A 12,147-nucleotide genomic window follows, 5' to 3' on the forward strand; every position below is an offset into this window, starting at 1 on the left:
ACTTTGGGGGCAATAACAAAAACTGAGTTTACTTCCTCTTTAAGACGTGATCTCCCTTTGAGTGCATCTTGCTCAAAATCTGACTTTTTATATCTTAGTGCAGATTTCTAGTAAAATCTGTAGGCCAAATCACAAGCAAAGCAGGAAATTACATATCAGGGGGGCGTTTTGTAAACATTCTGTGTACAGAACGCCTCCAGTTAGCCATATTGCATTTTACAGAAAATTACAGCAGTGCAGATTGAAAAGGAAAGGTTTTTAGAGCACCCAATTACAATAGGAATTGTGTCGCAATTTTATTCGCTATATTAATTTTTTTTTTTTATTTGCCATTTTCCCCACTAAAGTGGAGTTACCCCTTGAATGAACGTCTTGATACAGAGTACCATGCAATGCAGTAACATACGGTTTGGCGTACATCAAACGCACAGGTCTGAATGGCGCCTTCTTGTCAGAAAGATCACAGAAGGATTAGATCCTTTGCAAGTCACTGGGATAGAAGTGAGAGGAAGGTCCTACAACTATTAAAAATACATATCTTCACTCATCTGAAAATCTAGCATTTGAATTACCAGATCTTAGTGCCCATTGTCGTTATTAAGAAATTTCAAGCAAATCAGGTTTTTTTTATTTTTTTTTATTTTTTTTTTAAATGTCCTTTTTATTGAAAATAAAGCAACAAACATCAATGAAAACACATCCTGTGGCTTTTATTTAATAAGGCAAAGAGCAGAGGCTATAAACTCATGGCAATCGGGTTCCGATTGCCCCATACTAAAATCTGATTGGTCATCAGGAGCTTACTACAGATCACTGCTCATCTTGTTTTCAAATAATTTTTTCAGACATGTCAAAAATTTGTTTTTTTTTTTTACTCTACTTATATTAGCTTCCCACACATTATAGAATGTGTGTGCAATACAAGGTTAGAATAGTTCTTGGAAGATCGCTCAGTGTAGGAACATCTCCAATAACTCAGATGTGAGGGGTGAAACCAGAAAAGTACAGAAAGTATCACTTCAAATGTAAACAAAGCACAGTTGTGCAGCATATCAACATTATACAAAATTGGAGGGTATATTAGAAAAGGGCAATGTGGGATACCACACACACACACACACACATATATATATAAAACCATGCACACACACAGTACTTAAATAAAAAAAACTTTGTCCAGTTATTTATTTATTTTTTTGGCACAGGTTGTTTCACAGCCCTGCAAGCGCAGTATGGCAGCCGCAGGCTGAATAGGAGAAAAATAAATGGATTCCTCCATCCACACCAAACATGTATGGAGGAAACTTCCCTGCCAGATATTGTATTCAGGCAGCTGTCAGAATACCCACATGGTGACTGAATCTGATGGGATGCAGTCAATGTTCAGCAAATAATCTTCCATCTGGCTCAGTCAATTTTTTAGTTGACAGGGCCACCCACACCTCGAAAATTGGCCCGATTCCTCAGAAATCACTCAAAATTCAAGGCACGCATGGCGATCTTTACCATTTGTGATTTGGGGTTGCAGAAACCAGTTTAACTGAGAACATTGAATTCAAACCACCCCATCCACAAACTCGCTTAAGGATGGTCTTCTAGAAAGCGGCATTAATACACCTCCAGTCTCATCTATGTAACCATTTTCCAATATTTTGGACCTAATTTTCCTATTCCTCATAGATAAATTGTCCCTTTATACCAGGGGTATGCAATTAGCGGACCTCCACTTGTTGCAAAACTACAAGTCCCATCATGCCTCTGCCCCTGGGTGTCATGATTGTGGCTGTCAGAGTCTTGCTATGCATCATGGGACTTGTAGTCTCATGGGACTTGTAGTCTCATGGGACTTGTAGTTTTGCAACAGCTGGGAGGTCCTCTATTCGCACATCCCCGCTTTATACCTTCACTTTCGAAAGGGAACCTGACCAGAGTTTGTGTTTTAAGGAACGCCAGAAGTTCTCTTGAAGGTTTTCCTTTATAGTCGGAGTATTATGAGACATTCTGGCAAATTTGGAAGATGCCACATTGAAAATCTAAAAGTAGTAAAACTTTACAAATGTCTAGAATCTTAAAGTGAACCGGTTGTAAAGGAACCAGGAGGGGGGCTGCCATTTCTAGTTTCTGAAAAAGCTGGGTGTCTGGCTGTTATGCCAACCCAACAGTTAAAGACCAGATACAAGAATGCCAAATACAGAAGTCATAAGCCCTGATCTGCATACTTGTTCCAGGTCATGGCTCACAAGCAAGAGGGTTTTGCTTGACAGCCAAGGAGATAGCATTATTAATAGGATAGGCATCTTCCATGTTTCTCTTGTGACAGGCTTACTTTGAGGACAGGGCACAAAAAAGAAAAAAAAAAAAAAAAAAAAAAAAAAAAAAGGGCCTCGTCACATCCATACATAAATGCTACAAAAAAGTGAATAAAAATTTGAACTCCGCACCCGTCTTTAGGCACTTTCAGACCCAACTCCTTGGCATGACCTAGGCGGTGTTATTGGTAATCTTGGCCTCCATCTCATTCTCGTAAAACTTGGCAGCATTTCACTGCAGTTAATGACATGTTTGCAGGTCACCAATAAACACTGGCACACATTGGAGGACCGGCATTCATGTGCAAGCCTTCAATTACTAATGTTTTCTATTTGTTGCTTGGTAATGTGAAGTCACCAACTCTCCAGCAAAAAGCTTTCAAGAACTGGAAGGAGAGGAAAGGGATGACACTGCTGGGACCTACCGCGAGATGGTGTAAGTGGCACTGCAGGGAACCTATAGCAATCCTTAATACGTCTGCCCAATGGGCAATTTTTATTGTTTGCAAGGCCCAATCGATTAAAATTAAAAGGCAGTGTGGTAGACTGTCAAGCTTCTTTACTTACTCATTGACTTGTATAGGGAGAGAAGCAGTTCTGGTACGAACGCAAGCCCCATGAAACAGGTCCTAATAGCACCCGATAAGTTAACTTGACCATTAGCCAGTGACCATATTGTTAAAATATTTCACCATGTGCATATTTCCATCCCACCAATCTGTATGGGATGATGTGCACAATATTTCCAACTCAGCTGAGAGATTTTTTTCTAAGAGCAGTGACCTCAGATAAGTTGATCCAATACTTACTACTTTACAAACACCCAAACTTTCATCCAAATCAGCTGGTACAAGAAACAGGTAAAGGAATCAATCGATTCAACACTTACTTCAGTTATGAGTGAAAGTTGATGGGCAGAAATATATGAAATCAATAAAAAAAAATAAAACAGGGAGAGCAATACTGATAATGGCAGCAACAGATTGGTGGAGCCAGGAAATCAGAAGTAAAGCTGGGGTCCCTGAAAGATAAGATAAAAAGACTGTAGGAGAGTAAGCCTTCTTCTCCAGAGCTGAAATGTCAGTGATGCATAGACTAATCCTTTTAACATATGGATCCTACATCACATAAAATACATTACATTTTTTCCAACTTAAATCATAACAATAACTGGTAAGGAGGTCCTTATTAGTCCTGAGTAAAATCCACGTGGTGGGGCCACCACTGTGACATCCGCCAAGCATTGGCAGTTTGAAATAATCAGTTTCTTCCACCTATGACTGAAGGTGGATCCTGCTCCTGGGAACAGAAACAACTCCAACATGGCTTTTCCCCAAGGATGACAAGCTTCAACAATGTCCCAAACAATCAGAACAACCCACAACAGTTGCTTTTCTTCTTCTGTGATTCGATGTACTGATGGATTTGGAATTTTGGCTCATTCTGTTCACCGGATCTGTGTTTCAGCTCCCTGTGCAGAACCCAGATGGGAAATAATTAGAACTTTAGAACTTTCACTAGAGTTTCTCCACATACACTTACACTATAAGGCAGGGGTCACCAAACTTTCTAAACAAAAAGGGCCAGTTTACTGTTCTTCAGACTTTAGGACGTTCATATCAGTAGGAGCAATAGTCACCCATCATTGATGTCAGTGTGAGGAATAGTACCCCATCGCCGATGTCAGTAGGAGAAATAATGCCCATTAATTTGTGTCAGTTGGAGGAATAGTGCCCCATCATTCATGTCAGTGGGAGGAATAGGGTCTCATATTTTTGAGAAAAACATTGCCCCAAGGGCCGGATAAAGGCTAGCAGAGAGCAGCATTTGGCCCCTGGGCCCCAGTTTGGAGTCCATTGCTATAAGGCATATGTCTCTGTACACTTGATCATTACTCCTATACAGTCTCCACTGTTCAGGGATGGCTTTCCACCTTATTTTGGAGTGCATCTGCGGGAATATATACCTATTCTTCCAAATGGGCACTTGTGAGGTCAAGTACTGATGATAAAAGGAGAAGATCTAGGTTCGAATTTGGCCTTTCAACCTGTTGTAATTATGAAGAAGAAATAATATATTTTATAATATTCTGATGGAGATGTTAAAATTCAAATAGACAAGACAGATTAACTAATAGGTCTTTGTGAGTTCAGATGTTTTCCAAGTCATCAATGGATCAAATATTTGTAGATTCTACAAACTTTATGTTGAAACAGAACTGCGGGAACAATAAGGTCCCACCTCACAAAACAAAGATGATGTGTACCTATCTTGGTGGGTAAATAAAACCAACAAACAGCCATAGAAAAAAATCACACAAATACTTGACTAGACTGTTATCACATAGAAATCACTCCTGACTAAACAACTCATTGTGTTAGATTTTAGGAGCTGTGTAGATAGCTAAACTCTCTCTAAATATCCATGAGTCTGTCCACAGTTCACTCCAAATGTGTGCAGTCAGTATTAAGTTTAAAATAATTCTGTTATAGGTAAAAATATGACGGTTGTGATGTAGGACAAATTATAAGTACAATTGTTTAAGATGCCAATCAGTATTATGAAAGACATTTGAATCGTGATTATAATACTGTATAAAAATCTACACATAGTATGTGTCTTTAGATAAACAAATATTCAGCGGATATACCAGAATTATACATTTATCCATATAGATAATTATATATATATATATATATATATACACACATATATATATATATACACACACATATACACATATACACATATACACACACACACACATACATACATACATACATACACACACACACATACATAAAAAATACAGTATGAACTTGAGTATTTTATACTTACACGGAGCACTTTATATTATTTATTTATTTTCTCTGCACTGGATTTTTTTTTTTCAGTACTTTGTGATTTGCACTTGGTTTATTAGATTTATTTGTATATACATGAATTTGAGAATTTGAGTATTTTATACTCAAACAGAACACTTTCATTGAATTTATTTACAAACTTTATATTTTATAAATTATTTTAGCACATTTTGTGTGATAATTAATCAAAATTATACTGAGTGTATTTAAAAAGGTATACAGCGGAACCTCGGATTGTGAGTAACGCGGTTAACGAGCGTTTCGCAATATGAGCACTGCATTTTTAAAAATCGTAACTCGGTTTGCGAGCGTTGTCTCGCAAAACAAGCAAGATGCAGGCCAAAGCGTGTGAAGTACCGCGTTTGGCCTGAGGTGGGGGGGGGGGGCGCCAGAGCCGAGCGGCGCCAATCGAAATGCACGGAAAGGCCCCGAGGACAGCTCGGCTGACCTCGGCAACAGAGTCTTTCCAGCCGTTTCTGAGGCTCTCTGGCGCCCCCCCCCACCCTTCAGACATGCCTAGTGGTTGAAGGTGATATTACCTGAAATTCACCAAGGTAAATCATTATATTTTTTCCTAACCAATAGAAAAGAAGCCATACCTTTTGGGCTTTTATGATCTTATTGTCTGAGATAGTATTTAGAAGCAAGAAAGATGCCATGAAGAGAGACTCATGAACATTCAGAAACACCTAATTACCATCAATCATACACACAGACACATACACCATTCATCTACTCAACACTTGTACATTCATGAAGATTCCTGAACACCTTATGCTTTGGAACTCGGAGGTCACAAGAAGTAATTCCTCTTTAAAAGTATCCATTTTGAAAGCCACGGCAGCCATTCTAAAAACTCTGGTAACCAGCAATTCAGACCAGTAGCAGTTTTGGAATGGGTAATTATGTCATGTTGATTTTATCTTATATTCATTTGTGTTCTCCTAAAGTTTGATTTATTGAATATTTTACAATTGATAATTTTTCTCCCGAATCAATAACCGCCTTGTAGATTTTTCTCTAAAGATTCAATTTTCAATATATATTTTTCATTTTGAATAGTTTCCATTTTTTGACATAACAAACATCCAATTTTATTTCACGCTGTTAACCACTTACTTGCCTGCAGTATAGTAACGGTTGAATTTGTGAAATATAGACGTCCTGTCTAATTGTCATTTTACAAGGTTATTGATTCTACAGGGAAGTTTATCACTGTTGTATCACATCAAAGGTACTACATTCCAATTTAGCAGGTGTGTCTACTGACATTCAAGATTTTATGTAACGCAAATCGGTATTTAATGTTTTATGTAACGTTTGTTTATCTCAACCAATATATATAACCATTTTGTATGATTACATGTTTGGTGAATACATTTCATATTTTTAGACTGCGGTCATAATAGATTGAATCTGTATCTTAAAAATATCATTGTTAAAAATTACTTAATTATAAATACTGTGCAGGAAAACTTTCCTTAAAGAGGAGTTCCCATTTTTAAAAAAATAAATAAAAGTCAGCAGCCACAAATACTGCAGCTGCTGACTTATTAATCGGACACTTACCTGTCCCAGGGTCCAGCGATGCGGGGGATAGAAGATCAGTTCGAAGACAGCTGTGCTGTTGGCATTAATACTGTGCAACGTTACACAGTGTAACGTTGCACAGTATTAATGCCAACAGCACAGCTGGCAGGAAGTTTAAGCATAGAAAGGAGAGGTATTCAAATAGCAATAGATAAATCACTAAATGGCTAATAACCACAAAACATTGCAACTGAGCAGGTTGGGTAGGTTCATGCAATTCCCCTTAAGTTAGCTTTGGAGTTGAGTTTTTCTCTGTCCTCCTTGGGTGCCTGGCGGGCAGGCCTGTAACCTAATGGATCTCGGCACTGCACGGCCACCAATGTGACACCAATGGATGCCATAAGATGATCAGCAGCATGCAAGAAGTAGGTCAGGTCCTTAAAGGGGTAAAGGGGCAAAGGGAGGGGCAAGACCTGAGAAAGTTCTCTAGGGCCACTGTAAGTGACCAGGGACTAAAGGGTTCTAGGAGGTGACATTCTGCCAAAGAACCACCTCCAGGATAGAATTGCGTTGGCAGGGTGCAGAGCACCATGGTGCACATTTACCCCGGAGAAGCTGTGGTGTTCCCCCAGCACCAGGATTACAGTTAACAAATCCAGCATCAGCAGAGGTGTCATATGAAACACTGAATTCATTCCTAGATAGAAATTGAAGTTTTTATCTGGCAGTGCAGAAGTGTAATACTTGCCTTATTATGGGCGATTCAGTTCCATCCTAACTTCACCCTTTCTACTGCGAGGAGGAGAATATGGGGGTGTAGATTCCAATTTGCAGCCCTATGTTGAGTCAATGGCTCAGACGAGTCGGGTCTTCCTTCCCCTTCCCAGTTGTCCTTTTGTTCTTTCCCTTTTTTTTTTGTCTCCACCCCTCCCCCTTATTTAATACTCTGCATGTTTAGATCGTGCCTATCGCAATGAGTGACAATGATGAAACTGCTGCTTTATCCATATTTTTCAGTATTTTCTTTTATTTGATGGTCAATTCGTGTTCAGGATAGATGTCTTATTAGTTTCCTACCTCGGGCATACCCAATTGTTGAGATTCATTTTGTTTATTACTTATTGCTCACATGGTCTTCTGCCTCTGTGTTCCAAAGTGCAATTTCTCCTACACTATATTGCTAAAAGTATTGGGATGCCTGCCTTTACATGCACATGAACTTCAATGGCGCCCCAGTCATCCAGTCCATAGGGTTCAATATTGAGCTGGCCCACCCTTTGCAGCTATAACCGCTTCATTTCTTCTAGGAAGGCTGTCTACAAGGTCACCACTCCCTCATCTATGTCTTTATGGACCTTGCTTTGTGCACTGGTGCGCAGTCATGTTGAAACAGGAAGGGGCCGTCCCCAAACTGTTCCCACAAAGTTGGGAGCATGAAATGGTCCAAAAGGTCTTGGTATGCTGACATCTGAAGGATTTCCCTTCACTGGAACGAAGTGGACAAGCCCAACCCTTGAAAAACACCACCACACCATAGATCCCCACTCCACTTGGTTTGGACCAGTGCACAAAGCAAGTTCCACAAAGGACATGAACGAGTTTGGGGTGGAGGAACTTGACTGGCCTGCACAGAGTCCTGACCTCAACCCGATAGAACACCTTTGGGATGAATTAGAGCGGAGACTACGAGCCAGGCCTTCTCGGACACATCAGCGCCTGACCTCACAAATGCGCTTCTGAAAGAATGGTCAAACATTCCCATAGAGACACTCCTAAACCTTGTGGACAGCCTTCCCAGAAGAGTTAAAGCTGTTGCAGCTGCAAAGAGTGGGCCAACTCAATATTGAACCCTACAGACTAAGACTGGGATGCCATTAAAGTTCATGTGTGTGTAAAGGCAGGTGTCCCAATACTTTTGCCAAAAGAGCGTATGTTTTTCCATTCATGTGTACAATTAACATATTGGAAAAAAAAAAAAAAAAAAAAAAAAAAGTCTGGACATTGCATCTTCCTAATAAAGCTTTTATGGGTAAAAGAATGGAAGTCTTGGGCCAGTAAATAGCTTGCCTTTAACATCTTCCACTGTTCTAACAACTAATATGCCAATAAAGTGTATAAGTGTGTATGTATGTATGTATGTATGTATGTATGTATGTATGTATGTATGTATGTATGTATGTATGTATGTATGTATATATATATATATATATATATATATATATATATATATATATATATATATATATATATATATATACACACACACACACACACACACAGATATTCCCATTTCTTAACTATGCAAAACAGAGGAAAAGGAAAACGCACACACAAAACCTTGGTCTACAGGTGGTAGTGACAAAAATCAGGGTGCCACATGCCTCAGAAAATGAAAACGTTTAAAATGTCTGCAGCAAAAGTATATTAATATGTGAACCCTGAACCCAGGACTGCCAGCAGTGAGACCTCTGCATGGCTCCCCCCCCCCCCCCCCCCCCCCCAAATCCACCTGTCATGTTCATGCAAGGAGAACAGGTGCCAGGATCTTGCCAGAGATCACCCATGAGTTTTGGGTTGAGGGATCCTAAATAATTAGATCGGTCATCATTTGGCAGTAACAAAGTACTTACCTTGCTACTGCCATAAAAGCCAGTTCCACATTTATACCAGTCTTAGCGCTAGTCTCCATGAAGGGAATTCCATATTCCTGCAGATTTAAAGAAGGAAAAAAAAAAAAAAAAAAAAGAACATTTTAGATTAGGTCACAGGAATCATTAGTAAATATTACCGGTATACTGTCCTGAACAAAATGTCTAACCTTTGCCAGGGATTCTCCTTCTTCTGTTCTGATATTTCTTCTATCGGTCATGTCACTCTGGAAACAAGGTTACAAAAGCTTGTAGTATTACAGAGAGACTGAAGGATACTGTCAGCTAACACCTTGATGGGATTTAAAAATGAAAAACTAAAATAATGTGGTTGCATAAATGTGCACACCCTCTTATAACTGGGGATGTAGCTGTGTTCAGAATTAAGCAATCACATTTAAACTGATGTTAAATAGGAGTCAGTACACACCTGCCATCATTTAAAGTGCCTCTGATTAACCCCAAATAAAGTTCAGCTGTTCTAGTAGGTCTTTCCTGACTTTTTCTTAGTTGCATCCTACAGCAAAAGCCATGGCCCGCAGAGAGCTTCCAAAGCATCAGATGGATCTCATTGTTAAAAAGTATCAGCCAGGAGAAGGGCACAAAAGAATTAGGCATTATGGAACACCGTGAAGACAGTCATCATCAAGTGGAGAAAATTTGGCACAGCAGTGACATTACCAAGAACTGAACGTCCCTCCAAAATTAATGAAAAGACGAGAAGAAAACTGGTCAGGGAAGCTGCCAAGAGGCCTACAGCAACATTAGAGGAGCTGCAGGAATATCTGGCAAGTACTGGCTGTGTGGTACATGTGACAACAATCTCCCATATTCTTCATATGTCTGGGCTATGGGGTGGAGTGGCAAAACAGAAGACTTTAAGAAAAACATCCAAGTCCAGCTAAATTTTGCAAAAACACATCTGAAGTTTCCCAAAAGCACGTGGGAAAATGTGTTATGGTCTGATGAAACCAAGGTTGAACTTTTTGGCCATAATTCCAAAAGATAAGTTTGGCGCAAAAACATTGCACATCACCAAAAGAACACCATACGCACCGTGAAGCATGGTGGTGGCAGCATCATGCTTTGGGGCCGTTTTTCTTCAGCTGGAACAGGGGCCTTAGTCAAGGTAGAGGGAATTATGAACAGTTCCAAATACCAGTCAATATTGGCACAAAACCTTCAGGCTTCTGCTAGAAAGCTGAATATGAAGAGGAACTTCATCTTTCAGCATGACAACGACCCAAAGCGTACATCCAAATCAACAAAGGAATGGCTTCATCAGAAGAAGATTAAAGTTTTGGAATGACCCAGCCAGAGCCCAGACCTGAATCCGATTGAAAATCTGTGGTGTGATCTGAAGAGGGCTGTGCATAGGAAATGCCCTCGAAATGACAGATTTGGAGTGTTTTTGCCAGTTGAATACCGGGGGTGGGTTGGGCAGTCCGCCCCGGGTGCTGCACATTGGGGGGGGGGGGGGGGGGTTAGCCCAGGGATGTGCAGTGTGGGATGATCCGGGGAGGAGATCGCAGCAGGGCCGTCTTAGTGAGCGGGCGCCCCTGCAGTTTCCCAGCTTTGTAATCATCAGAAGTCCATCAGGTCGGCAGGGGGCCCAGCGGTGCGGGGAAAGGCGGCTGCCTGTCTCCCCAGTCATCCAATCAGGCAGGCTGTCCCTCGGGGATCTTCAATATCAGGCAGCTGGAGTTTGTGGGCGGACCTGAAGGTGAGGCCGCCTCCTCCCAAAAGACTCATTTCACTGGCTGAGCCTGCAGCTGAAGGAGGAGAAAGAGGCGAGAACACAGGAGCCGCGGGTGTCTACATCTCCAGGCATGCTGTAAGAGACTGAGCACAATGTCACTGTATACAGCCCTAGCCTGCCACCATAATACCCTATACAGCCCTAGCCTGCCAACATAATACCTTATACTTCCCAGACCTGCCACTATAATACCCCAACCTTCTTAATGGTACCCCAATCGCCGTACAATATATCGCACTGCAGTCGCGGCAAATCACAACACGTGACACTGTAGCTCAAAAGAAGCTCCTGCTCGTTTTTGAGTGACAAGCTTTCTTGTGCTGCAATTTTGTCGGGGAGGGGGGTGCCAAATGCCTTAGGTACGCCCCTGGTTATTGCAAAGAAGAGGGGGGGGGGGGGGCACATTGCCAAGTTAAGATGTGCCATGCCGATACGCATACCCAAAAAGACTGAGTGCTGTAATAAAATCAAAAAGGTGCTTCAACAAAAGTATTAGTGTAAGGGTGTGCACACTTATGCAACCATATTTTAGTTTATTTTTACTTCCCTCCACCTAAAAGTTCTGAAATGATATTCATCTTCGTCTCAATTTTTACAACACAGAAACATATATATATTTATATATATATATATATATATATATATATATATATATATATATATATATATATATATATATATACATATACATATACATATACATATACACACATATATATACACACACACATATATACACACACACACACAGTATCTCACAAAAGTGAGTACACCCCTCACATTTTTGAAAATATTTTATTATATATTTTCATGTGACAACACTGAAGAAATGACACTTTGCTACAATGTAAAGTAGTGAGTGTACAGCTTGTATAACAGTGTAAATTTTCTGTCCCTTCAAAATAACTCAACACACAGCCATTAATGTCTAAACCGCTGGCAACAAAAGGGAGTACACCCCTAAGAGAAAATGTCCAAATTGGGCCCAATTAGCCATTTTCCCTCCCCGGTGTCATGTGACTCGTTAGTGTTACAAG

At 40.3% G+C, this 12,147-nt stretch overlaps 1 protein-coding gene across 4 annotated transcripts in view; it reads right to left on the minus strand.

Moving 5' to 3' along the window:
• Positions 1 to 439: 439 nt before the first annotated feature.
• RAB37 (RAB37, member RAS oncogene family) overlaps positions 440 to 12,147 on the minus strand; it is an 89,110-nt gene continuing 77,402 nt past the window's right edge. The window contains exons 8-10 of one of the 4 annotated variants that reach the window (XM_073606654.1): positions 9,522 to 9,578; positions 9,334 to 9,410; positions 440 to 3,780 (exon numbers count right to left, since the gene is read on the minus strand). In XM_073606654.1, the coding sequence (XP_073462755.1) occupies positions 3,678 to 3,780; positions 9,334 to 9,410; positions 9,522 to 9,578 (237 nt within the window). In that variant the 3' untranslated portion in view covers positions 440 to 3,677. The remainder of the gene's footprint in view (positions 3,781 to 9,333; positions 9,411 to 9,521; positions 9,579 to 12,147) is intronic. The other 3 variants (XM_073606652.1, XM_073606653.1, XM_073606650.1) reach the window with 3 other exon arrangements.

The sequence above is a fragment of the Aquarana catesbeiana genome, linkage group LG12 (assembly GCF_042186555.1).
Source record: "Aquarana catesbeiana isolate 2022-GZ linkage group LG12, ASM4218655v1, whole genome shotgun sequence".
Taxonomy (NCBI): domain Eukaryota; kingdom Metazoa; phylum Chordata; class Amphibia; order Anura; family Ranidae; genus Aquarana; species Aquarana catesbeiana.